We start from the raw sequence: 25,623 nt of genomic DNA, 5'->3' as shown, positions 1-25,623 counted from the left end.
CAGCTCAAGGTGCCGTGTTCAATCTTAGTTGCAGGGGGCGGAGCCCATCATCCCTTGCGGGACTTGAGGAATTGAACTGGCAACCTTGTGGTTGAGAGCCCACTGGCCCATGTGGGAATCGAACCGGCAGCCTTCGGAGTTAGGAGCATGGAGCTCTAACCGCCTGAGCCACTGGGCCGGCCCGGGTCGAAGTTTTAAGAGCCTGTATGGAATTCACCAAGTCCTCTAGTCTTGTCTCGTGGAACTGTGTGATGAGATGGAGCCTCCATCAGCCCAGGTCACTGAGTGACAAGCAGAATCCCCCTGACAACCCACATTCGGCACTGTAGCTTGAGCAACAAATAAATGTTAGTTGTATCAAGCCAGAGATATTAGGGATGGTACTATAACATAGTCTAGCTTATTACAACTGCTACAAATTATACTTCATTGCGATCACTGCCTAAAAATCTGTCAAATCATTAGTTTGGAACCTGTTCTAAGAATCTAGGTTTTGGATCTAGTCCTAGCTCTGCCAGACCAACTCAGGCCCAGCTCCTGTGGTCAGGCATGGGTCCAGTATCCCTTTAAGATGCACATATTTACCCACTCCACAAAGGGAGCTTGTCTCAAGAGCCAGATTGCCTGCAGTGGAATCTCAACCCTTATGTAAGGGAAGGCTTTGGCCATGTTCCTTAATTTCTGTGCATGTTCTCACGTATGTAAAATAAGTGATGGGTTGAAGTTTCTACACCTTATAGAAATAAATATAAAGCATTTAGAACAATGCCTGGCAGGTAGTGCGTTGTGGGTATTAGCTGTAGTGGGGTATGGCTCTTGCTGGCCCCCTTCAACTCTTCCCAGCCAGCCTTCCAGAACATGCTCGACACTCACATTCTCTTCTCTTCTAATGGAGAGCTGAGCACAGGGCAGAATAGTCAGCCTGGGAGGCTTGGGTCCAGTCCAAATGATAAAATCCTGAGCCTGGCTCTAGATTAGAGCTGTAGTGAAAAATGAAATTGAGAGTTATGACCATGCCCTTAGTTAGAAGAATAATTCAGTATCTGGCAAGTTCATAGCAAGTATCAGAGCTGGGAACTGGTCAAGTCTAACTGGCGTCAGTCAATGGGAACTGAGAAGCAAAAGTCACATTCCCATTCACACCCAAATAATTCACACGACACATGTGGGGTATCTGGTTTATTCAAACTCTGAGACAGAGTTCCCACCATGGAGCAGGAACTGAATAGCTGGGAGCTGTGGGGTTGAACAGGGCCGGGATGTCCAGGTCTTAGAAGGTAAAAGGAGCTCAGCTGAGCAGCCGGAGCAGTACTAGGGCCAGGCCGAGCAGGAGAGGTCCCGCCTCACGGAGCCCAGCCCCACTCATGGCCTCAGCATAGAATCTCGCCACCTCCTCATTGGGGTTGCCCTGGGCTGGGTCGAACCACATCTGGATGCAGCGGCCGCTTCCTTGGCTGTATTGGCTGATCTTGTAGGAGTGACTCCAGATTTCATTGCACAGAGCAGCAGGCGTGGGGAAGTAGATATGGAAGGGTTGGCAGGTAGCTCCCACTGGACACTGGTTAGACCCTGTAGGAAGATGGAAGTCTTTTAGCCACTGAGCACTGAACTATCTCCTGTTCCGTCAGCCTCACAACCCCAAATCTTCATGTACCTGTCCCCCACCCCCACCTTCTACCTCAATCCCTCCCTCCCCACCCCACCCAAGCCCTCACCTGAGGTCCAGTCCCAGCCCTGGTGCCAGTTGCTCTTGCAGGTGTAGGAGGTGCGGCAGTCTTCCCACCAGCTCTCACAGTCCTCTTTGCACAGGGGCACGTCAAGGATCCGTTCTTTGCGCCAGCTCTGGTCCACCTAGGAGATGTCAGCAGAGAAAAAGGACTCAGGCTCAGGATCCTCAGCAACCCAGCCCTGAATAGACCCAGAGCTGGAGCAGCAGGGTGAGGAGATGTCTGGGATCAGACGTGAGGAGGACACTCGAACCTGTTGGATCCAGGGCCCCAGGTTGGGGGAGCACTCATATAGGCATGTGTCCTGGATGAAGTGGCGCTTGCAGGCGTGCTCCATCTGGCCACAGTGGTCCCAGTTGAATCTGTACAGGTAGGAAATATCCTTATGGGCTTCCTTGCTGGTATTGTAGGAGCAGCAGGCATTCTTCTTCCAGGGACTACACTGTGTGGGGAAGACACAGGGACTAATTTCCAGGCCCAGCACAACCAGAATATCCCCACATGCAGCCTCGCCCCTTTGAGTCCTTGATCCCTCAATGTAGTCAGAGTCTTTCAGGGAAATAGTTGGTCTTGGGGGGCCCTCTTTGGGGGAGGTGCAGTCAGAACAAAAGTCATTAATTCAAATCTCTGTTGAGCTCCTCCTTACTCTAACCCAGGCACTTTTCTAGGAACTGAGGACATGGTAAGGAACACTTCTCACAGGATAATTGCTTTGGAAAAAAGTAAAGCAGGGGAGAAGAATGGGGAATTGCAGTTTTATAGAATGGTCAGATCAAGCCTCATTGAGAAGGGGACAGAGACCAGGAAGTGAGGAAGCAAGAAAAATAAATTGTAACCCCAGAATAGTTCTAATTATATAAATATACAACACATTCTTTTTTTTTTCAATTTGACCAATTTATTTATTTATTTATTTATTATTTTTTTAATTTTTTTTTATTTATTGGGGTGACAATTGTTAGTAAAATTACATAGATTTCAGGTGTACAATTCTGTGTCACATCATCTATAAATCACATTGTGTGTTCACCACCCAAAGTCAGCTCTCCTTCCATCACCATATATTTGATCCCCCTTACCTTCATCTCCCACCCCCCCACCCCCCTTACCCTCTGGTAACCACTAAATTACGTTCCCCAGATTAATTTTCAAAACCCTGTGTCCAAACACATTCTTATTGAATGAATGGAAACTCATGGCCTAGAATTTAGTATAGAAACAAAATATTAAAATGTACACTTTCAAAAATATACAGGCTGAAAAAGTTAAAGTTAAGGCTACTTGAAGTATCTAAATTATACTGCCACTGGCAGCTGCAGGCTTAGTGATTCAAAACAAACACAAACAAGGGATTGTGATAACTATCCACTAATGAGGTCAAAATGAACATTTACATATTGGAATGCATACTACAAGTGACTTTCCTTTCGTTTTTTTCTGTACAGTTATGGCATCATATAGATTCTTTTAATGTTTAGATAGGTTCGGGTTATTAAAGCGTTGGTGACAAAATAATTGTCATAGGAAGGAGATCTTAGGTCCAATAGGGTCGAGAGCGCCAGCGGAAATGTTTGCTAGATGCAAGAATCAAGGTGCCTTGCACCCAGCCTCACCACTGTGAGAGACCCACTTTTCTTGAGCTTTTTGGGGCTGGCAGAAAAGAAGCCACTATGCGCACTTTCTCCTCTCAGATCCTTGGAGGGGTCATTCCTAGTGTAAACTCTGAAATCAAAATCAACCCCGGGAGAGATCTCTCCTGTGTCATTTCTTAGGCTCCTCTCTCAGCCTGCTTCCTGATTTGATTTGGTGGAACCCAACAGCCAAGAAGTTGAGCTGTTGGTATTGTCCTGGCTGCACTGGCACACAGTATGTGTTAAACAAATGGTTCACCTATATTAGTGCAACCTGAAGGTCTCTCTCCTCAGGTGGCCTCCCTGCCTCCACTGTGAGTGGGTTTAACACTTCATCTCCTGCTTTTCTCCTCCTGAGTCAGTTCCTCACGGCCCCTTGACCACCCCTCCTCGCCCTCGGCATACCTGCTCGTGCAGCTTGTCCTCGGGGCTTGGCTTTTCCTTGTGGTACTTGGCGTCCATGCAGACATTGAGAAGCTCAGTCCTGGGCCGTGCTGCCCACACTGCAGACCCCCACACCAGAAAGAGCAGCAGCTGTGTTGTAATCGGCCGGGCCATGTCAGTCCCTGAAGGAAGAGCTGTGGTCAGCGACACCGAGGAAAGTGAAGGTGGGGCCTCATGGTGTGGGAACAGATCCAGGGAGGTGGAGCCTTAGCGAAGCCTGGGGCAGCTCACATCCCACCCCCACACCAATATTCCCAGCATCGGTGAGGCGAGGTATCAGATGCCACCTTCTGGGACAGTCCTTGGCTGGGGCCTCACTGACCTCCAATTGGTGGTGAGGATGAAGTGATGCTTACTAAGGCATGGGCTTTGGGCGAAAGGCAGAAACAGCCAGGAGATTGCCGTAAGTCTACAATCTCTTGTTCAAAATCCTTGGAGGCAAATGTTTTAGAGTTTAACATTTTTAGGACTTTATAAAAGGTAACAAGATCAGGTAATACAATTTACGTGCACTCAATAATGAAGCACATATTCTGTGGTGAAATAGTTACACTCGTGGGATAAATAAAAACTGTAAGAACCTCACATTCATTTTCAAGTCAGATTTTGACACCAAATGACTTTGTGTAAAAGTTTACAACAATATCTTAGTTTTGGAGCCCCAAATAAGCTACAGGCCTGTTTAAAAAAAAAAAAAAAAAAAAAAAAAAAAAAAAAAAAAAAAAAGCCTTGCTTCCAGCCCTTTCCAGCCTTATCATTTGGCTTCTCCCAGAGCTCATGTGGCCTGGGGGATGTCACAGGTCACAGAGGCTTAGGGCGTGGGTGTTGGCAGCTAGGCCGACAGACCCTGCGGCCTTGGGAGGCTCCTGAGCCCCTGCCCCAGAACTGGCTTCAGCTCAGCCTTCGCAGCAGCTCAGTCCTCTGACCTCAGACCTCTGGGAGGTAACTCTATGCTTAGCCCACTGGTCAGCAGGTGCCTGGCTCTCCTAAAATGCTCGGCATGTTTCCTACAGATCCTAAAGCCTCGGTGCCCCCTGCTCACAAAGTTGTCTCGCCCCCACATTGCCCGCCTGTCCGGCAGAATCTTGCGTGGGCCTCCTGAACAGGGCCTGAGCTGGGCAGCCTCCAGGCTGACTGCCCAGCAGGGCTGGGGAAACCTGGGATTGAATTCCCACCTAGCTCTCCTCCTCCTCTTCTTTGCTCTCTCCTCACCCCTCACCATTCCACAGTCCAATATTCTACCTCTATTTTTTCCTGTGTTCATTCATTCCCTCACTTGCTAATCCAATCTTCCCTTCATAGATCCAATCCCACACTGATCTCTGAGGGCACAGGACAAATCTATACCCTCTAGGTCTGCCAAGTGCCAAGTGACTCTTCGGATTAGGCTCCTTGGGGAGACAAAATCTAACAGTGCAGAGCACAGGGTCCAGATCAGCTTGTCCATGATCCCAGCCTTACACTCACCTCCTGCTTGACCCTGGGGAGGAAATAACTCAAGATGGGCTTGCAGGAAAAGAAAGTTTATCTTGAGGCTTAGTTTTCTCATCTGAGGATTAAACATAGGGGGGAAGACCCCAACAAACGGTAGCCATCTGGGCAGATTACGTAATCAATTGGCTACAGTTTGAGGGATGTGCCTCAAGTCACACAGCAGGGGTCACCCAAGTCTGACTTGGGACCCTCAAGTCAAGAGCTCCTTCAGCTTTTGTCCCCTGTACCTTCTCTGTGCAGAGGCTCTCATGGGGACTACTGATGCGGAGTCCTGGGGGCGTCCTGGGGTGGGGGTTCTGTTGGATTCCACCTGGTTGGTCAGTTGTTTTTCTTACTGTGGCTGCTTTCTAGAACTGGAGGTCTCTTCCTCTCCAACCACCTACATCACTCTGCAAGCCCCTCCCCACCTTCCTAGGCTCAACTCCAGATCTTGGACCAGGTATGAGCATCCCTACCCCTCCTCCCCCGGCCCCGCCAACTATCACCCTCAACACACACACACACACTCACACACTCATACACACACACAAACTCACACACACACATGGCCCCAGACCTGAACCGCTGAGAACTCAGTGCTGTGCTTTAAGGCAAGAGCCCTGGGTTCTAGCTCAGGAAGGACATAAACTTGTACTTTTTAACCTTGCACAGGCCCTGCTCTGCTCTGGGTCTCAGTCTCTGCTTCTGGATTCTCTGCCCTTTAGGCAAAGTGGATCCTCCCAGTTCAGCAAATCCTTTAACACACGCTGGGATATCATAGGGCTTATTGCTTCTGATAGGGGGGTGGGAGTGGCATACCTGGGAGCGGAGGTGGCTCTCTGTCTGGCTCAGGCTTCTGCTCTGCTTTGCAGTCCCCCTCACCTTACCCCAGAGGAGGCCACGGTTTAGTGGCCTAGGAGAAGGCAGTAGTGCAGGCAGTGGGAGTGTGGCCCAGGAGAAGAGCCTGGGATGGGGCGAAGGCCACTGAGCAGTTAATTATTGCACGTGGTCCCCAGCCAGGCCTCCATGGGAGGGGGTGGATTAATAGTGCAGGCCTAAGGCCAGGCCCCAAGCCCCACTCACCCCGCTTTCTCCCAAAAGCTCAGGTCTGAAAAAACCTTGTAGCATGTGTTTCTGGAATCCTTTAAAATAATCTGGTGCACTTTCAACACTCCTGTCCTGGGATATAGATGAGAATGAGACCCAAGGAATCGGGACAGAGGTAATTGCAGGGCAAGGGCTGGAGTGCAGGCTTCCAAGCTCCCAGCCAGCTGTTGAGAGCAAGGAGCTCCCATGTCCCCAACTTAAAGGGCCACCAACTCCTCATTAGCCCAGGCATCGCTCACCTCCGGCTGCAAAAACCTGACATTCCTTCAGATTACAGAGCCTCAGTGGTTCCCTCCTGTCCTCCACTCACTCACCCCCCTGCACAGGTATCCTTTCTACTGCATCTAAGAGTCTGGTCTAATTTAGACTCCTCCCACCACTCCCACCCCAGCTGAGGGCAGAGCCTTCCTTTTTCCACCTTCTGAGATAGTTGGATACCCCTGCTGGGGAAAGGAAAGAGGGGAGGAGCAGTTTTGGGCAGGAGGAGATGCCACGCTTGTTTTTTTTTTGAGGTGTTATGAACGTGTTGTGAGGGGGGGAAGGGGGTCTTTGCCCCTTTTAGGATGGAAATCGAGAGAGGAGGCAAGACGGGCTTGCAGGAAAGGAAAGTTGATTGAAGCGAAAGCTTGATGCACCAAGGGAGCAACATGGACAGCGGATGTGTCTCCTCGAGGTCTAAGGGCGTAGCGTTTTTATGGACCCTCTGGGTTAGGGGCTGCGTTAACTTTGATCAAGGGGAGGAATATTCATGAATTTTCCTGGAAGTGGGGGGAACTTCCAAGAATTAGGTTGTCACCCTCCCTTTGGTCTCATACGGGCCTTGCCGGGTCTGTCATGGCCCTGGTGGGGCTATTCAGTATGGTAATGGGGACAGGTCACCCAGACGACAGCTCCTCTAACTGGTGCACAGGTGCAGTTTTGGGGACCTGTCCTAAATCTGATTACATCTGTTTTGCAGTACCTGCTCCAACTGTTCTTGTTTCTTATTGGCGGGAAAGTATGACTCAAGACGTCTTCCCCAGCGGCAGGTTTTGGCGATGTGACTACCAATCATACTCTGGCTATGTGACTACTGACCATATTCCGGCCGCATGACTACCTACCACAGAGGTGCCTGTGTGCGTGGCCTAGGGGTAGGTGGTTGCAGAGGCGAAAGCCCAGGGAAAGGGTCCAGCTTGGATGCAGATGTGGGAGCCATCAGCCTATGGACGGCAGTGGAAGTTTAGTGAAGATGGGGCCCTGTACCCTGGGGAAGGCCACAGTTCTGGGCCCCTAGAGCAGGAGTGGGGTGGGTAACCAGAGGAGGCAGTTGCATCACTGGAGGAGAATCAGCCAAGAAGGCCCTAAAAGGTCTAACTCGCAGGAAACCCCCTAGCTCACACCCTGCTTTCCCTCTCCCTCAGAGTAAGCCTTACCTGAATCCTGTGACAACCTGGGAGGATTAAGCCCTCTGAAGACCTCAGCAGGTAGAGAACCACTGGAACCCTGGCTGGTTTTATAAGCCCAGCTCAGCCTTCTGATTGGAGAATAACCAGGTGTCTAGACCAAAGGTGGGAACTCCTCTAGATGGGACTTGTCACTGCCCCTCATCTTCTACCCCTGCCCTGGGGGCTGATCATTTAACCGGGGGTTAAGCCCCTCTACTTCAGGAGTGAGATTTGGCCCCTGAGCCACACTCCTGGGTCCTGAGGGCTTCAGAAGTGCCCAGCAAATGGAATGTGAGTTGGAGGTGGAGTTCTGATCTGTAGGGAGTTCCCTGCCCTTGTTGAGCCTCATGCCCTTGTTGACATAAGAAACATCCAAACCTATAGAGAATTCTTTAGTTTATTTGAGCCAAAACTGATGACAGTTGCTGGGAAGCAAGATCTCAAAAGCTCTAGACAATGACAGTTTTGCAGTTTCTTTTACGCATTTGAAATTAAGGAGGGAACCTAAGGAAGATTACATGAAGGTGGGAGAAAGCAAAGTGGGGATGGGATTACAGGATAGTTAAAAGATTCTGTGCTCTCTTGAGAGTAGTTACCAGCTTATTTCAAAGGTGTGTTAACCTGATGCACAAAAACAATGGACAGGACTTCCTTAAGGCAGATAAACCTTTTACTAAAGAAGTTATAGGCCTGGGGTCTGACTTCCCAGCAGGACCTGCGCAGTTAGGAATTTATAATCAGATCACCCTGTGAGGTTACTTTCCATAGAACCCCTTTTTGGGCCACACTCTGCTCTGAATCTGGGGCCTGGGTGCTAGGGCCATCTGGCCAGCAGGGAGGGACAGGGTCAAGCAACTACGTTGGAGCCAATCCCAAGAGTATCTGCCTAGACTGGAAAAGATTAATACCAACATGGTTAGTCATCGGCATCCTTGTGGATCCCAATCTGAAGGCTGCCTTGTGACCAGACAAAGATAACAGGAAGGTATTTGACGCCCACGGGTGGGGACTCTGGGCTGCAGGGAGTGAGGGGTAGGAGAAACCAGAGCTTTTCCTTAAGTGCCAGCCCATCACATATGCAGTCACTTTTCACCCGCCCTCACAGCTGCAGAGATGGCGGTTCTCAGGCAGCGAAGAGGGCCTAGGATTGAGAGCTGAGTCTAAGTCCAAGCCTGGCTTCTTTCACCAAGACAGCTCTGTGAGGGGCTCTCAGGATATTGGCTTAAGGACTGAAGATTCAGTTTCTTCTCTGGCCTCATTTCTTACCTTTGCCCTCTTAACTTCTGTCTTAGCCACCTAGAAATTCTGTTTGTGCTTCTATTACCTCCAAGGCTTTGCACTTGCTGAACCGTCTCCATGGAGTTCCTCCCACTATTTTCTGCTTGACAAGCAGTACTCCTCGGGACACCTTCCCTAATCTCTGGACTTGCCCAAACTGGACTGCTCTGTAGCAAAGCCTCAGCTCCTTGTTTTCTAAGAGTTATTGGTTCTCAGTTTGGTCTGCCCCTACCAGACCCTGCAAGGTACTCAGTTTCCTCCCTGTTGGGGGAGGCCAGCAGACTGGGTTCTCAGAAAGCCTCTGTTAACTGACAGAATGAGTGCATGGATTCCTTCATTTCCTGAGCACCTCCTCTGTGCCAGGTACTGACCCAGGCCTAGTGGATCTGGCACAGATGACAGAGACATGACCCCGGCTTTCAGATGTGTATGTTTTGTGAGGGAAAAGCCAGATAGTAAACACAGTAGGCAGATAGCTGTACAAGGGGACTAACAAGAGTAATGTGATAAGAAAGTGCCTGGTTGACTGCTTTTGACTGAGTAGTCAGAAGTCATTTTAGGGGGAAATTGTAGGTTGAAATCTAAGTGGCTACAAGGAACCAGCCTGCAGAGGATAAAAAAATAGAGAGGAAATCGCTGGAGTAAAGGCCCCAAAGTGAAAAGTGTGAATGGAGCTCATCTATGTGGAGGCGTGTAGAGGGCAAATGAGTTGACATGTAATCTAAGTAAGGGGTGGGCAGGGCCTTCTACGACATTGAAGGAGTTTTTCAACAGATAACCATGGAAAAGTATTAAGGAGTTGGTGAGGAGCTGTCATATAACAAGACATTTTTGGTGTTTGTTTTTACTTCTTAAAATATGTCCATCGGATGTAAAACTCATGGGTGAAAGTTTGCTGTTGAACAGGATATCTACAGTTCTCAAAGTATTTCCTTACAGTGTAGGTTTTCGGTGTGTTTCTTTTCTCCCCTTTCTTCCGCCTTCCCATTCCCCCAGTCCGGTTCAAGCCGTAGTTTCTCAGTCTAGTTGTGTAGGACACAGCTCCCTGGCCCATGCTGGGATTATGAGCCTTGCGCTCCCTCCCGGCCGAGGCAGTCGGTGCCGGTCATCGGTAGGTGGCTCACAGCAGCTCACAGCAGCTCTTGCGGGCCGCGGGCCACTCATGCCAAATCTGGCTGCTCAGGGCAGCCCAGCTCCAGGGAGAGCTATTGTTCACAAGCTTAGCTGTAGAGGGCACAGCTCACTGGCCCATGTGGGAATCGAACCAGCGACCTGGCATTAGGAGCTCGACGCTCCAACCCCCTGGGCCACTGAGCCTGCTCCCAACATACTTATTAATTACAAAAAGTAGGGGGAAAGCAGTGGAGAACCCTGGCCGACCCAATTCTCAATCAAAAGATCAGTTAACGTCATCAGGAATGGGCAAAGCTGACACTGTGTGCTCACATTATAATACACCTGGAACACGGAGTATTGCTGTGGGGATATTTGTCAAAAATGAACAGCCTCACTCGAGTGTTGAGGAAACGGATAAACTCAAAATGAGGGATCTTCTACAATATAACTGGCAGGTGCTTTTCAAAAAGGTCGAGGTCATAAAAGAACCTCCTTCCCTCAAATATTCATCAATAGGTGACTGAATTAAAGGTGACATACTAGGTCAGACAATTAAGTTCACGAACTCATCCTAGAAAAAGTACTACCTACCTCATTGCTGAATATCACTATGGTCGCCTTCCAAGTGCTCCCCTTGGGAAGCTATGCACCGACGCCAGCGCCTAGTCCACCCTTCAAAGCAATTTTGGAACTCTTTCTGGAATGGCCATCAGAGCTGTTGTATTATCCTTAATGTCCTGAATGTCATCAAAATGTCCTCCTTTCAATATTTCCTTTATCTTTGGGTAAAGAAAGAAGTCATTGGGGGCCAGATCAGGTGAGTAGGGAGGATGTTCCAATACAGTTATTTATTTACTGGCTAAAAACTCCCTCACAGACAGTGCTGTGGGAGCTGGTGCATTGTCATGATGCAAGAGCCATGAATTGTTGGCGGCAAGTTCAGGTAGTCTGACTTTTTCATGGAGGCTTTTCAGCACTTCCAAACAGTAAATTTAGTTAACTGTCCAGTTGGTACAAATTCATAATGAAAAATCCCTCTGATGTCAAAAAAGGTTAGTGACATTGTTGCAACAAGTTCGCAAACTTAATTGTCAGACGTCGTACACATGGAATGGACTATTGCCAGCAATTAAAAAGAATGAAGTAAATCTCAACAAATCAATATGGAAAGATCTCAGAAAGCGTATTCTCATAATAGGGCACATGGCAAATGAAAACTACACGGAGATGTCCTTTTCCCCACCTATCAGCTTAGCAGAAAAGCAAAAGGTTGATGCCATACTGTGTTGACGAGGCTGTGGGGAAACGGGCACTTGTACGTTGCTGGTGGGGGCCACATTATATAACACCCGTAAAGTTGTGGCTGTCAAAATTAGAAAGCCATATACTCCTTGATCCAGCGATCCCTCTTCTGGAATTTAAGGATAACATTCTACACTGTACAAAATTATTCATTGCAGCATTATTGGTCATTTTTTAAAAAGGAAACAATGAAGGTGTTCATCATTGAGATCCCTCTACCAATATTTCCACCCCTGGCCACACCTATTGAGGAAAGGAAGGTAAAAGAAACTGCCCAATAACTCACCTGCCAGTTTCTGCCCACCAATCCCCTTGTCACCTTGTGGTGTGGGAGCGATGAACTTGGCATGAGGGTGAAGCCTGGTGCAGAACCCCAAACTAAGGGATCAACTTCCACCCCCTACTTGCTGGTGAACTTCAAGCTAGTCCCAGTCCCTCTTTGGGTTTCTCAATAGCAATGATGAATCAATGAGTCATGTCCCCCCAATCCCATTCATCCCCAAATTATTTATAGGACACAAGACACATGTGGCTCTGTCTATTTGAATAGGCTGTCAGAGGAACCCCATAGGAGCCATTTTGGATCAGGAATTAATGACCAGGGCATTGTGAGGTCCAGGGATTCTTCCAGGGACTGAACTTGGTGGGGAGAACACAGGACTAAGTACTTCCCCCACCACAGCTGTCTCCTCCGTATTCTGGCCTCTCTGCCCTGGTTGGTCATCTAGAGGAACACTCACTGGGGAGGGTACATCTATGCTTGGCTCTTTGAGGAGCTTCCATGTGCAGCAGAGGCGAGTATAACACTGACATGTAACAGTACCACAGGGAAAGTGAGAGACCTGGCGAACCACCGTCTGGAGGAGCAATTATTATTTGTACAGCTCTAGACAGTTTAAAAAGTTATTTCACACGATTCAACTAATTTATATTATTCATTTTGCGTCCAAACATATTAACTGAGTGCTTTTTATATATCAGGCACTGCGCTAGGTATTGAGAATAATACAGTGAACAAAACAGATCAAATCTCTGCCCTCATGTTGCTTGTGGTTTTCGTCTAGGGTCAGGGGGAAGACAAAGAACATTGTAGGCCTAGAAAATAGCAAGAGCAAAGTCCCTGCAGCTTTTGTACTTTATCCTCTCAACAATCCAGTGAAAATGTCATTACTCCAATTTTTACAGAGTTTGAACAAGCTGCATCCCTTGTAAATGATGAGATTAAGATCGGAGAGGAGACTGGCCCCAGGTCGTGGTGGTGGGGGAGGCGAAGGGGGCTTGCCTGGCTCTCCCAGAGTCTGGAACCCCAGGCTAGGGGCCTCTAGAGAGGTCCTAAATGCAGTGGGGACCGAGGGGCAATCCCTGGCACATGGGCCTTAACATGGGCCTAAGTATGGAAGGCAATCTAGAGACGAAAGCATCTAGAGAGGTAAATTCAAGGCAGGTAAGAGAATGGATGTGGTGGAGGTTTCTTTCTAGAAACCACGGTGGGTTGGCATTTGAGAGCTGAGTGATCATGGGCCATTTGGTTCAAAACCCTGAGGTGAACCCTAGTACAGGGGTGAGTGAGACGGGAGATGTGATAGGGTTGGGCACTCAGGAGGAACTAGAGAAAACCCGTGAGGGTGGGGCCAAACCGCTCTTCAACGAGCTAGCCCAGGCCTCCCCGACTTCTCACGTGCTGTTCCTCCGATGGCCTCAACTCTTGGTCACCCTGCAAGACCCCATGCACCTCATCTCTGCCAGCCCAGGTCAGTAGTTTCTGCCTCCAGTGAAAAGCATTTCCTAGCCCATAGTAGGGGCTCAACAAAAATAGCCCACGTCCCTCAGAATTATAATCATCTGTCTCCCTCAAAGGTCTGTGTCTGCACCATTTTTTGGCAAAGAGGAAGTGCTCCAGAGGGTTCTTAAAAGCACCCCTTTAGAACTTAAAAAGTTCTAAAAATGACATGGTAGGTACAGACTTTCCATTTGGAAAGACGAAAAAGTTCTGGAGATGGATGGCGGTGATGGTTGCACAACAATGTGACTGTACTTAATGCCAATGAATTGTACATTTAGAAATGCTTAAAATCAGAAATGTTCTGTCACATATGTTTTAACACACACACTCACACACACACAGCAATGAAATGTGGAAAATGACTCAGAAGTCATGGGGCTGCTGGACTTCCCTCTCTTCATTTTGAGCCCCTGGAGTCAGTCCATGCCACAGTCTTTCCCTGGGAACATCCCCAGCCACGTGAAGCCTTGTGGGGAGCAGAGGAGACCAGAAGGAATGAAAACACTGGCATCCCTCACAAGGCTGGAGTTCAACTTCAAGCTTCGATTTCCTGACCTGCTTCAGGGGCCTTACCTCTGAAATGCCGACCCTGGCCTCACTTCCCCTTCTCTGTGGGCTCTGGCTACGTGAGACTTGCCACTACTTGTGCTGTCACCCTTCGACCTGTGTACACCCTGTCCTCTGTTAGTCTGCTCCTTCCTGCTTTGTCTTCCTGGAAAATTCATCCTCCAAGCCAAGTCTGATGGCCGCTTTCCTGGGAAGTCTTCCCAGAACATCTGATTTGTCACTGTCTTTTCAGAACCTAACGGGTGTGGGGGCCTCGCCTGTTTGTACACGTTTGCTTCATCACAACCATGAGGGACTGGTCCTCGCCTTCTACCTTGCCTCTGAGCTCTGTGGGCTGGCACGTGATCCAGGTGGTCCCTCTCCTAGCCCCTGCTAATGATTAGCTTCTCAATTTCCACATGTACCAGTGCCCTCTCAGGGTCTATTTCCTCATTTGTATAAGTAGAGACCTACCAAACAGGCCCTTTGGGCATATTCATTGATCAGATGTGAAGAAAACACTTGACCCATAGTGGGTGCTAGATAAATGGTCCCCTTATTATTGTAGATTTGGTGGCCTCCTGAGGGAGGCCCTCAGGATCACCTCAACCACCTCCTGTCTCCATCGCCCCCCTCAAAACTGATCTTCCCAACCCCCTAACTTCTTCCCTTTTTAGGGTCAGCCCCCTCCCCACCCGACCCCACTCCATCCTCACCTGGTCATGTAGCGTGTCCCCAGGGCCTGGTTTGTCTTGTGGTGCTTGGCGTCCGTGCAAACATGGAGCAGATCTGTCATGGCCCATGGAGTGCTGGACTGGGCACCCCATGCAGCAGCCACCAAAGCCAGAAGTAGCAACTGTGTCATCTGCTAGCCCATGTCCATCTGTTTCTGCCAGAAAGCCATAGTCAAAGGTGTACAAGGCCTGAGACGGATGCAGCAACCAAGACTCTTGATCAGATTTCTTGTCTCCCTCCCAGCCCAGATCTGCACTTCCCACCCAGTTTACCCCACAGAGCAGCTGAGCCAAGCAATGAGCATCATGTAGAATTCTGAACCAGAAGGCAAGAATCCCTCCTCTTCCCCCTCATCAATACACAAAAGAGAGCACTTTAGCACTAGCTTGCTGTGACCTTGAAGAGGGCCACCACCCCTTCTGGATTTCGCCAGCCAGTATTTCATCCACAGTGGGAAATTCCTGCCAGCTCAGCATGTCCTCTCAAATCTGCTCAAGAAGAACCATAGGGCATGACCTGGTGGGGGTGGGGAGTGAGAGGAAGAGGCACCAGCCAGCTTTGACAGCCTAGAGGCTTTTAGGCACCCAGAGACTGCCAGTAGGGCAGACAGGGAAGCTGACCTGGGGCCGTGTGAAGGCCACTGAGTTGTTCAGTTATGGCTCATGGTTCTGGACCAGGTGCTGTGTTATAATGTGGAAGCCAGTGAGAATACAGGCCCAGAGAGCCAGAGCCCAGTTCCTCACACCACAACAACCCCTTCCCACATGCAGAGGGATTTTGGGAAGTCCCCAGGGCAGAGTCTAGCCTAGAACTGGGGGAAGGCCAACTGGTAAGGAGCACAAGGAGGAGGGAACTGAGCCAGAGCAGTGGGCGATGGGGAAAGCAGAGGAAAAATCAGCAGAGAAACCAGCCTCCCACTAGACCTGGGGGAGACCCTGCCTTGCCTCCCACCTCCCCTTCCACCTTTTCCTCCCTGTCCTGCTTTCACCTCAGCCCTCAGCCCACCTGAGAAGATAGAGAGTCTCTCCACTTCCTCACCCCCTTTTATAAGCCCATCCTGACTGCTTGATTAGCCTTTCTGTCCGGGAATACCTTTGTTGTCTTTCACTAAGGGAAGGGCCAGTTAAATAAATTACGGTGCATCCACCCAATGAGATTTAACCTGGTAAAAAAGAATGAGAAAGCTCTTTGTGTATGAATATGGAAAAATCTCCAAGTGTATTGTTAAGTGAAAGGAGAAAGGTACAGAAGGGTGTCAGTAGAACGTAATTTTTTGCGTGTGAAAAAGGAAGAGGGAGAATATGTGTGTTTGCATAAGAAAATTCTGGAAAGGTACAAAAAATGTTAAAAGTGGTCGCTTACGGGGAGGGCACAGGATTAGGGATCCTATGTGGACCTTTCTATGCTGTTTTGATTTTTAAACCATGTGAATGTATATACCTTATATAAATATAATATACATGTATGTATGTACATGTATATAAGTATCCAGAATGTTAAATGGAAAAATAAGATACAGAATGGTGCATCTTTATGGGATCAAATACAAGGGGGTGCACAAAACAATGCTACATATAAGTTATGGGCGCTATACACGTGCTTGCAAAAGCATAACCGTGAGGCCACCAATCGTCTTCGTTTCTCGGGTAACTGCCAGAGAAATCCTAGGCACTTGTCCATATATAATCCCCTTTTTGTGCACATATGATAGCATACTGTTCTATGCTTGGCTTTTGGGGGGTAGTTTCACTGTACATTTATGCTTTTGACAAAAGAAATAAAAACCTCCTGAAGCCAAGTTACCTGCACTTACACACTTGAGTATTATTGTCACATCTGATAGCATAACCTTCAAGTTACTTCTTTATGGCTTTGTACGGTCTGAAATTAATTAACATGTCAAAAAACCTTTCATTAACCATTATTTTTTAAAGTTAAGGGAAAAAGTTTATTTTTTCAAGTTATTATAAAAGTGCTTAATCCTTAGGCTTTATTTCTCAAACGTTATTGCAGACAGTAAAAAGCTAGGAAGACACCTGGTACTGTTCCTGTTGGTTTTTTTTGTTGTTGTTGTTTTTTAATAATGTATATTGATCTTTTCCTATTATGATTTTGGGAAAACCTCCAAATCCCGTCATTACTTACTCAACTAGTAAAATGCTTCTCCCAGGGCAGGTCTGTGGTTTCAGTCTGTTCTCAGCACACGATCCTGCCACAAGTAAGTCTGAGGTGACAAGGTCAGTCAGTGTCCGGTTACGAGGTACACACTCTGCCTCCTCTCCTCCCCCAGGGCCCCATCACTGCTGAGTACTGACCATGGTCAACCCTCTGCCCTCCTTCCATTGTACCAGCCTGTGATCTTCACTGTGTTGCTGGTCTTTGTATCTTCACCTCCTAAATCGGGCCATGTATCTGTCTTTTTTCCCTTAGGAGTAGTTTGAAGGTGTATATGAAAATATTTTGCAGACTACTAATCACTAATGTGCATGATCATACCGGCAATCATATCTTGAGAACTACTGTATACCAACTAGAATAATGGATGCTTTACTTACATTGTTGTGTCTTGTAACCCTCACTATATACTGCAAGGATGACATTATTATTTCCAACATAGAGATGAGGAAACTGAGGCTCTAGGAGTTAGGTGACTTCCCAAGCAGCTATCACGTGGAGCAGTCAGGATTCAACCCAAGTCAGTTTAACTGCAAAGCCCATGCTTTTTTCACTGTAATACTATCTCCAGATACAAGGTCTTATTTTCCTACCTTACCTCCAGGAAATTTAGCTGAGAAACCACAGTCTATATTACATTTACTTTTTAGAACAGCCTTCTCTTCCCAGAAACCAAGTAAACTGTACAATTGTTTTTTAGTTCTGCTAATAAGTTTTGCCAAATAGTGCAAATAAAGGAACGATGATATTTTAGAAATTAGAGAATTGTGTTACCCCATTCAACCAGAGATAAGCTTAGTTTTTTCATCAGAAGTTCTTCCTAGTCATATTGTCAAGACAGGTATACAAATAATACATGATACAAACAGTAAAAACGTAATATTTCCTCTGCCTTTTTGAAAAAAGCTAAACAAAAACACAAACCAATAAATATATCAAGGCAGTCCATGCCTAGACCAATGATGAGAGCACGTCAAGAACCAAGGATTACGATTAATCCAATCCTGTGCAATGGTGACAGGGGGAGTCCTTTCCTAAGTGGTGGGTTAAAGTAGGAACAAATTCTTTGACCCTTAAGAAGTGAGGTCTGTGTCCCCTATCCCTTGAATGTGGACAGGCTCTGTGACTGCTCTGACCAACAGAATATGGTAAAAGTGGCACTCTGCCAGTGTCTAGCGCCAGGACTTAAGGGACTCTTATGGACTGAATGTCTGTGTCTCTCCAAAATTCATGTTGAAACCCTACCCCGCTCCTGTGATGGTATTAGGAGGTGGGGCCTTGGGAATTGATTAGGGCTAGATGAGGTGATTAGGAGGAGATGGGATTTGTGCCCTTAGAAGACTCCTGAGAGAGTATGCCTCCTCTCTCTGCTCTCCACCAGGGCAGTCTGCAACCCGGAAGAGGGCTCCCACTGGCACCCTGACCTTGGACTTACAGCCTTCAGAACTGTGAGAAATAAATTTCTGTTGTTTAAGCCCCCTGCCAACCCCCTCCAGTCTATGGTTTTCTGTTATAGCAGCCCAAAATGACCAAGACAGGCACTGGCAGCTTCTAGTTCCTGCACCTTGGGATACTAGCTCTTAGATCTCTGAGCCACCATGTAAGAAGACTGACTACCCTGCGAGAGAGACCGTACTGATGAGAAGCCTAGGGACTCCATAGTGTGGAGAGGGCCCTAGCTGAGCCAACCTTCCAGCAATCCCTGCTCTAGTGCCAAGCATGGGAGTAAAACTAATCCAGGGAAGGGGCTTGAGGACTATTTTCATAGAAGCAGGAACTAGGAGGTTGGATTCCACTGCTGCCTGCGTGCTGCCAGACACAGAACTCAGGCAGATGTTAATCACCCAGAACAGACCATCCAGAGCCTATAGAGCAAAGAGATTCCGTTATGGCCATTCCTGTAATTAAACCCAGTACAAACTAGCCACAGGCTGTATCTTACAAAAGGTAAAGGTAAACTTGCCCCTATTCTTGTACCTTGTGGAAGTTCCCTGTACCAAGACGTTTTCCATGGAAACAAGAAACACGAACCCTAGTCTGGGGGATGGGGGAGGTCTCTCTTCCACCATCCATTAGAGACCACCACTCTGTCTGCGGGGTGGCCTTTCTTTTCTTATTTGCTCTCTGCTAAATTTACTTTCACTTTAAACTCTGTATCAGCTCACATTTGAATTCTTAACCGTGTGAAGCCAAGAACCTCCTTAGCCCAGGGCTTGAGATCCCATTCCAGGGGTTCACCTCTCGGGCATCAAAACCATTTTGGATGTTCAAGACCAGCCCAGATACTAGCTGAATATCACCAAGTAACCTAGTCACTACCACATGGAGCAGAAGGATTATCCAGCTGAGTCTTACCCAAATTCCTGACTCACAAAAATCATGAAATATAAGATAGTTATTATTTTAAGCCAGGATGTTTATTTGATTTTTTAAAAACTTTGTATTTTGGAATAATCTTTGACTTAACAAAAAAATTGCAAAAATGGTGGAGAGTTCCCGTATACTTTTCATCCAGCTTCCCCAAATGTTGACATCTTAACCTAACCAAAGGACTGAAGGGGTTCAGAACAGACCTCCCCAAGATGTGCTACTTTGGCATATGGATTATTTTGAGCTGAAAATACACCATTTGTGATATATCTGTGTATATATTTGGTGATGTGCTGTGAGAAAAAAGAGAAGATGCCATGGAAGTGTGCAAGGAGAGCTAACTTAGTCGGGGGCCTCAGGGGGTCCTCTCTGAGACTTAAATAAAGGAGGGACAGAGCTGGCCCATTGAAGGGGCTCAGCATTCCAGGCAGATGGAAGCATCCTGGAAAGGCCCTGAGGCAGGAAGCATTTTAATGAGTCTGAAAAACTGCAAGGCTGTTGGGATGTGGTTGGGGTGCAGAAAACAAGGGGGAGGTTGGCTCTAGGTGGACAGGAAGGCAGGGTCAGATCTTGCCTACGTGGCGAGTACTTCGGCTCCCAGTCTAAAAGCAGTTGGGGGCGGGAGGAGTTTTAGGCTGCTATGTGAGATTTGGAGTGCATGCAGGAGACTAGTCAATTATTATAATGGTTCAGGTTCCAGGGAGAGATAGTCTGGACAAGAGTGCGGCTTGGAGATGCAGGAAAGAGAGGCGGCCGTGGGAGTGAGAGGGAGATGTCAGGGAACCAGAGTCCAAGTTCACAGCAGCACTGCAATGGGAGAAAAGTGACTAGTCACTCCCCCTGAACCCCTGCTCCAAAATGGTGCCTACTCAACAGACTTTTAAAAAACGAATTTATTTTTCAAATTGTGTTAAAATATACATAATATAAATTTTACCATTTTAAGTGAATTGCTCAGTGACATTTAGTACATTCACATTGTTGTGCAAGTATCACCACCATCCACCTCCTTTTTAATCTTCCCAAACAGAAACTCTGCACCCATCCAACACTAACTCCCTATGTCCCCTCCCCAAGCCACTGCCACCACCATTCTGCTTTCTTATCTCTATGAATCTGACTCCTCTAGGTACCTCGCACTAAGTGGAATCATACAGTCTTTGACCTTTTGTGACTGGCTTATCTCACTCAGCGTAATGTCCTCAAGGTTCAGTCATGTTGATATTCAGCAGTTTTTAAGGTAAAAACTGGATATAAAGGTTGCTAAAACTATGAGGTAAAGACTGAGGAAGCAGAGCAAAGGGAAGGCTGTGAGAAATGTGGTCAAGGGATGAGGGCTTTGCTTTGTGCTTTCTTCACAACAAATAAGGAGCAGCCCTTATGATTGCACCCCACCCCCACAGCACACACCTGAAGGAGGTGCCTTGCTCCCCAACCTCCACTTATAGTTTGCTAATGTGCCTGGGTCTCCCCACCTGTGTCTGCCCAGGATGTGTGACAGTGTGATTCAGTGTCTGTCTGGGCATGAGGATGTAGGTACCTGCCTGTATATTCATTTGCTATTGGTATCTTAACAAATTACCACAAACTTTGTGGCTTAAAGATAGAACTTTATTATCTCACAGTTCTGTAAATTACAAGTCAAACATGGGTCTCACTGGGCTACAGTCAAGGTGTCAGCAGGACTACATTCCTTTCTGGAAGCTCTAGATGAGGATCAGTTCCCTTGCCTTTTCCAGCTTCTAGAGGCTGCCTGCATTCTTTGGCTCAAGGCCCCTTTCTCCATCTTCAAAGGCAGCCGTGTAGCATCTCTCTGACTTTTTCCTTCCTCACATCTTTTTGTTTTCTAACCACAGCTGGGAAAAATTTCCTGATTTTAAGGATTTATGTAAATAGATTGGGCTTCCCTGGATAATCTGGGCTAATCTCCCCATTTTAAAGTCCTTAACCTCAATCACATCTGCACTCTCTTTTGGCATGTAAAATACGAGGTGTGACAAGTAAATTCGTGAACTTGTTGCAACGAGGTTGCTAACCTTTTTTTGGTATCAGAGGTATTATTCATTATAAATTTGTACCAACTGGAAAACAGTTAACCAAGTTTACTATTTGGAAGTGCTGAAAAGGCTGTGTGAAAAGGTTAGACGACCTGAACTTTTCACCAGTAATTTGTGGCTCTTGCATTACGATAATGTATCAGCTCACGTGGCACTGTCTGTGAGGGAGTTTTTAGCCAGTAAACAAATACCTGTATTTGAATACCCTCCCTTCTCACCTGATCTGGCCCCCAGGGACTTCTTTCTTTACCCAAAGATAAAGGAAATATTGAAAGGAGGACATTTTGATGACATTCAGGACATCAAGGATAATTCGACAACAGTTCTGATGGCCATTCCAGAAAGAGTTCCAAAATTGCTTTGAAGGGTGGACTAGGCGCTGGTGTCAGTGCATAGCTTCCCAAGGGGAGTAGTTCGAAGGTGACCGTAGTGATATTCAGCAATGAGGTACGTAGCACTTTTTCTAGGATGATTTCGCGAACTTAATTGTCCGACCTTATATTCACAGGTTTTGGGATTAGGACTCAGACATATTTTGGGGGTGGGGGGGACTTTATTCTGCCTCACATACCTGTGTGCTGGGAGAGTATGATGGCGAGTGTTCATGTTTGTATAGTTTGTGTTCCTTCAGCTATTGCCTCCAATACAGTGGCTCTCTCTTCCACTTTTGTTTGTTTTTGCTTTGGTCAGAGTGAGGAAACCTTAGCTTCAGTAAGCAAATATATACAAAGCCACCATGCAAATAGGGGCCGGGTTTGAGCGCCCCTCCTGGCTGTCTAGGGAATTGGAAGAGAATCCAGAGATCACTTCTAACCATCTATCCGTCCTAAACTCAGAGTTAGGCCCAGAGAGGCCCCAGTGACTATTTGCCGACCAGAAAATAAACGAGCTGTTCAGTGACTCTGAGGTAGAGGGAACATTATCCCCCAGACAAAGATGTCCTCCCTCAGCCAGCGTACTCAGTCGGGCTCTCCAGCCTGCCCCAGCATCCCTTCCTTCCACATGCTCGCTCTCCTGCCTGGACAATCCGCTCATTCACCCCACATCCCAGTGCTGGCTCAGAAAGTCCCCTCCCACCTGCAAGATTTCCTCTTCCTTCTCTCTGACTCTAACTCTGAAGCAGTCTTCAAGACCCATGTGAAGTGTCCCCTGCTTGCCTTTCTCAATGTCTCCTTGCCCTCCTCCAAGGATGTGTGTCATCCTTGAAGGACAGGGTCCTGTTTCCCTCACAGTGCCTACCACCAAGAGGACTGCAAGCAGGCCCTCAGTCGTTGCCGTACACTGAGTCTGTGTTTTTGCATGTGCTGTGCCCTCTCGTCTAGAATATCCTTTTCTTCCTGTGAGGCCACATCTTCCTGAGGAGCCCTCCTAACACCCTCTCCCACATGTTGCCTTTCTATCAATGTTGCCACTCTTCTCAGAGCCTAGCTCCGCTGTAGCATTTGTAGCATATAATCACATGAACTATAATTCAATTCCATTAGACTGAAGGAAAAAAAGCCCATATTGTACAAACATTTCTTCAGTGGCTACTCTGTGCCAGGCCCTATGCTAGTTGCTAAGGAAACAGATGAATCAGAGACCTGTCCTCAGCGCCTAATGATTTGCTTTATGCCTTCCAAACTAGACTGGGGGCTTCCAGAAGATGAGGACTCAGATTTGATTCTTCTGTGGGTCCCCATCACCAAACACAGACTGGTCCATAAGAAAGCTTTGTGGAGTAAGTGCAAGATTGACGTTTTGGAGTTGTATCTTCAACTCAGACAAGCCACTTCACTTTCCACATTTCTCATATGATAACTGGGGCCAGGAATCCCAGGGCTGGGGTGAGAATAAATGAAACTATGAATGTGAAAGCCTTTGAAGACCAAATATCCCTTGGTATGCATGAAAGACAGTGATGGTCCTTCTGTCTTCTACCAGGGCCAGCCATACTCTTCAAGGATTGTGGAAGTAGCTCTCACTAGCATTGAATTCACATCTGTCAACTCTGGCGCTTCCTGAATCCTGGAGAATTCCCTGACAGCCATGGATTTCTCCCTTCAGCCTGTGGACTGTTGGGAAATCCCCACTGTGCCTCCTGCTTTCAGCTCAATCCCTGGCTTGTGTAAAATGCAATGAAGGAGCAGGTAACATGTCAGGACAGAAAGGGTCAGGTCTGGGAAATGTCTTCTAGGGACTCAATCAGAACTGAAGACATGGTTGGGATGTTATGTTAGAGAAAATGGAAGCTGGGCATGGAACAGAAAGCTCCTGCCTGGAGTTCCCAGCAAGTCAGCAATAGGGCTAAAGTAAGACCCAGAAATCCTGGCTCCCATTCTGTCCACTCCATCTGAGGGCCACTAAAGCCTTTCTCCCTCTGAGTGCCTATAACATTCTTTCTTTTTTCTCTCTCCATCCCCAGACACCTAGCTCTGCTCAAAAGGATTCTTACTATTTTCCAAACATCATCTGCTTTTGACTCTATGCCTTTGCATGTTATATGCTTCTTTGTATATCCCTTTCTCTTATGTATCTACCAAGTGAACTCCTACTCACCCCTCAAGGCCCACTCAAATGTTTCCTTCCCTGGAACAAAAGTGTAAACTCAATTTATCTAGAACTCTTCATTTCTCCCTCCTCTGTGCCCTCATAACACTCTCTACATACACATTTCTTTTAACATTTACTTCCCTCTTCTATAATGTCTATAACTGTCTTAGTCCTCACTAAACTGTATTTTTCTCTAGGAGAGGGATTATTTATACTTCATCTCTCTGTCCAAGGGCCAATCAAAGTGTCTGGCAGTTGGCTGGCACTCAGTAAATGTTGACCAAACAGTGGAACAAATGAAGGAATATGAGGCAAGTTACTTAACCTTTTAGAGTCTTAGTTTTATTATCGTTGAAATGAAAGAAAGTCAAACAGACGCTTGGCAAGGATAAATGGTGGATAATGAATGTAAAACAAATGGCACCATTTGTTTTGGAGCCAAAAATAGGGAACTGCTCAAAATTTACACTTCTCTCTTTCCCCTTTTCCCTTCCCTAGGTCACCAGTCACCATGACTTGTTGAACCTGGCTGGGGACCTTGGTAAGAAACTCTAGGTTACTGGAGGATTTCCACCAGGCCAGAGCTGTCAGGAAGAATGGTAGGCAAAGGGTGCTGGGGGGTATGAATCCTGTAAGGAAAAGAAGCAGGAGGAGAGACTAATGGAGACATAGGCCACGGGAGGAGCAGATAAGGAATCCAGGAGAAGGGAGAAGTCAGGCGGGGTCCTGGGGACGTAGAAACCCTCAGTCTGTGCCCTTGAGGAAGTCGTGGTCTGCTGGGGATACACATAGAAACACAATTTTGTACAGAACTAGGCTGTAGTCGATCACTACCTCCTTCCCAAAACCCTTTCTTTCCTTGGCTTCCAGGGTACCACCCAACTCGGCAGGCTTTCTAATCTTTTTGGCTCTCCTTTTCAGTCTGATTTGCTGCTTCTCCTAATTTCCTCAAATTCTGATTTTCAAAGGAAACTATTTTCCATCTATACTCACTCTTTTGGTGATCTCATCCAGACTCATGGCTTTAAATACCACCTATGTGCTGATGACTCTTAAATTGCTATGTCCAGCCTAGGTCTCTCCCCTGACCTTCAGACCCATATGTCCCCTCTGCCTCCCCAACATCTCTAGTCTAATGGACATCTGAAACTCATCACACCCAACAAATGAGCTCCAGATAGTTCCCCCACAAAACAGCACCTATCTTGTCTTTTCCATCTCAAGAAATGGCAACACCAGTCTTCCGATTGTTCAGGCCAAAAATCTTGGCTCCTTTCTTCCTCCGATATTTCATATCCAATCTGTCGGCAAACACCGTCTCTACCTTCTAAATACAGTTGACTCTTGAATGACATGGATTTGAACTGCATGTGTCCACTTATTCGTTGATTTTTTTTTCAATATATATCTGTACTGTTTTCAGTCTGCATTTGGGAGTCTGTGGATGTGCAGGGCCAGCTGTGTACATTGATCTATGCCATTTTATATTGGGGAATTGAGCATTGGGGGGATTTTGGTACCTGTGGGGGGAAGTCAAAAGTCATATGCAGATTTTCGACTCCATGTTGTTCAACTGTATATTCAAAATTCAATCACTTCTTATCCGAGCGTCTGGATTATTATAATAGGCTCCCAGCTGGTCGCCCTGATTATGCCACTGTCCTCTCTGAATCTGTTCTTCATAGAACATCTGAGTAAGTCTGTTAAAATGTAAATCAGGGACAGCCCAGTGGCTCAGGTGGTTAGAGCTCCGTGCTCCTAACTCCGAAGGCTGCCGGTTTGATTCCTACATGGGCCAGTGGGCTCTCAACCACAAGGTTGCCAGTTCAACTCCTCAAGTCCCGCAAGGAATGGTGGGCTCCGCCCTCTGCAACTAAGATTGAACACGGCACCTTGAGCTGAGCTGCTGCTGAGCTCCTG

The 25,623-nt window shown here is 47.2% G+C and overlaps 1 protein-coding gene across 3 annotated transcripts; it reads right to left on the bottom strand.

The window, feature by feature from the left end:
* Positions 1-1,143: 1,143 nt before the first annotated feature.
* Positions 1,144-14,979, bottom strand: LOC117030240 (folate receptor alpha). 3 transcript variants are annotated; one of them, XM_033120161.1, is made up of 6 exons: positions 14,842-14,979; positions 14,551-14,723; positions 3,764-3,924; positions 1,981-2,169; positions 1,716-1,851; positions 1,144-1,569 (listed from the first exon to the last, which is right to left on the bottom strand). In XM_033120161.1, the coding sequence occupies exons 3-6, from the start codon at positions 3,914-3,916 to the stop codon at positions 1,289-1,291; spliced, it is 759 nt and encodes a 252-aa protein (XP_032976052.1). In that variant the 5' UTR covers positions 3,917-3,924; positions 14,551-14,723; positions 14,842-14,979; the 3' UTR covers positions 1,144-1,288. The 3 variants fall into 3 exon arrangements, with proteins under 3 accessions (XP_032976052.1, XP_032976051.1, XP_032976053.1); XM_033120160.1 differs by having other exon boundaries at positions 14,551-14,973; XM_033120162.1 differs by lacking the exons at positions 14,551-14,723; positions 14,842-14,979 and having other exon boundaries at positions 1,173-1,569; positions 1,981-2,089; positions 3,764-3,923.
* Positions 14,980-25,623: the final 10,644 nt, after the last annotated feature.

The sequence above is a fragment of the Rhinolophus ferrumequinum genome, chromosome 11 (assembly GCF_004115265.2).
Source record: "Rhinolophus ferrumequinum isolate MPI-CBG mRhiFer1 chromosome 11, mRhiFer1_v1.p, whole genome shotgun sequence".
Classification (NCBI taxonomy): Eukaryota; Metazoa; Chordata; class Mammalia; order Chiroptera; family Rhinolophidae; genus Rhinolophus; species Rhinolophus ferrumequinum.
This window is presented reverse-complemented; position numbering and strand designations above follow the sequence as displayed.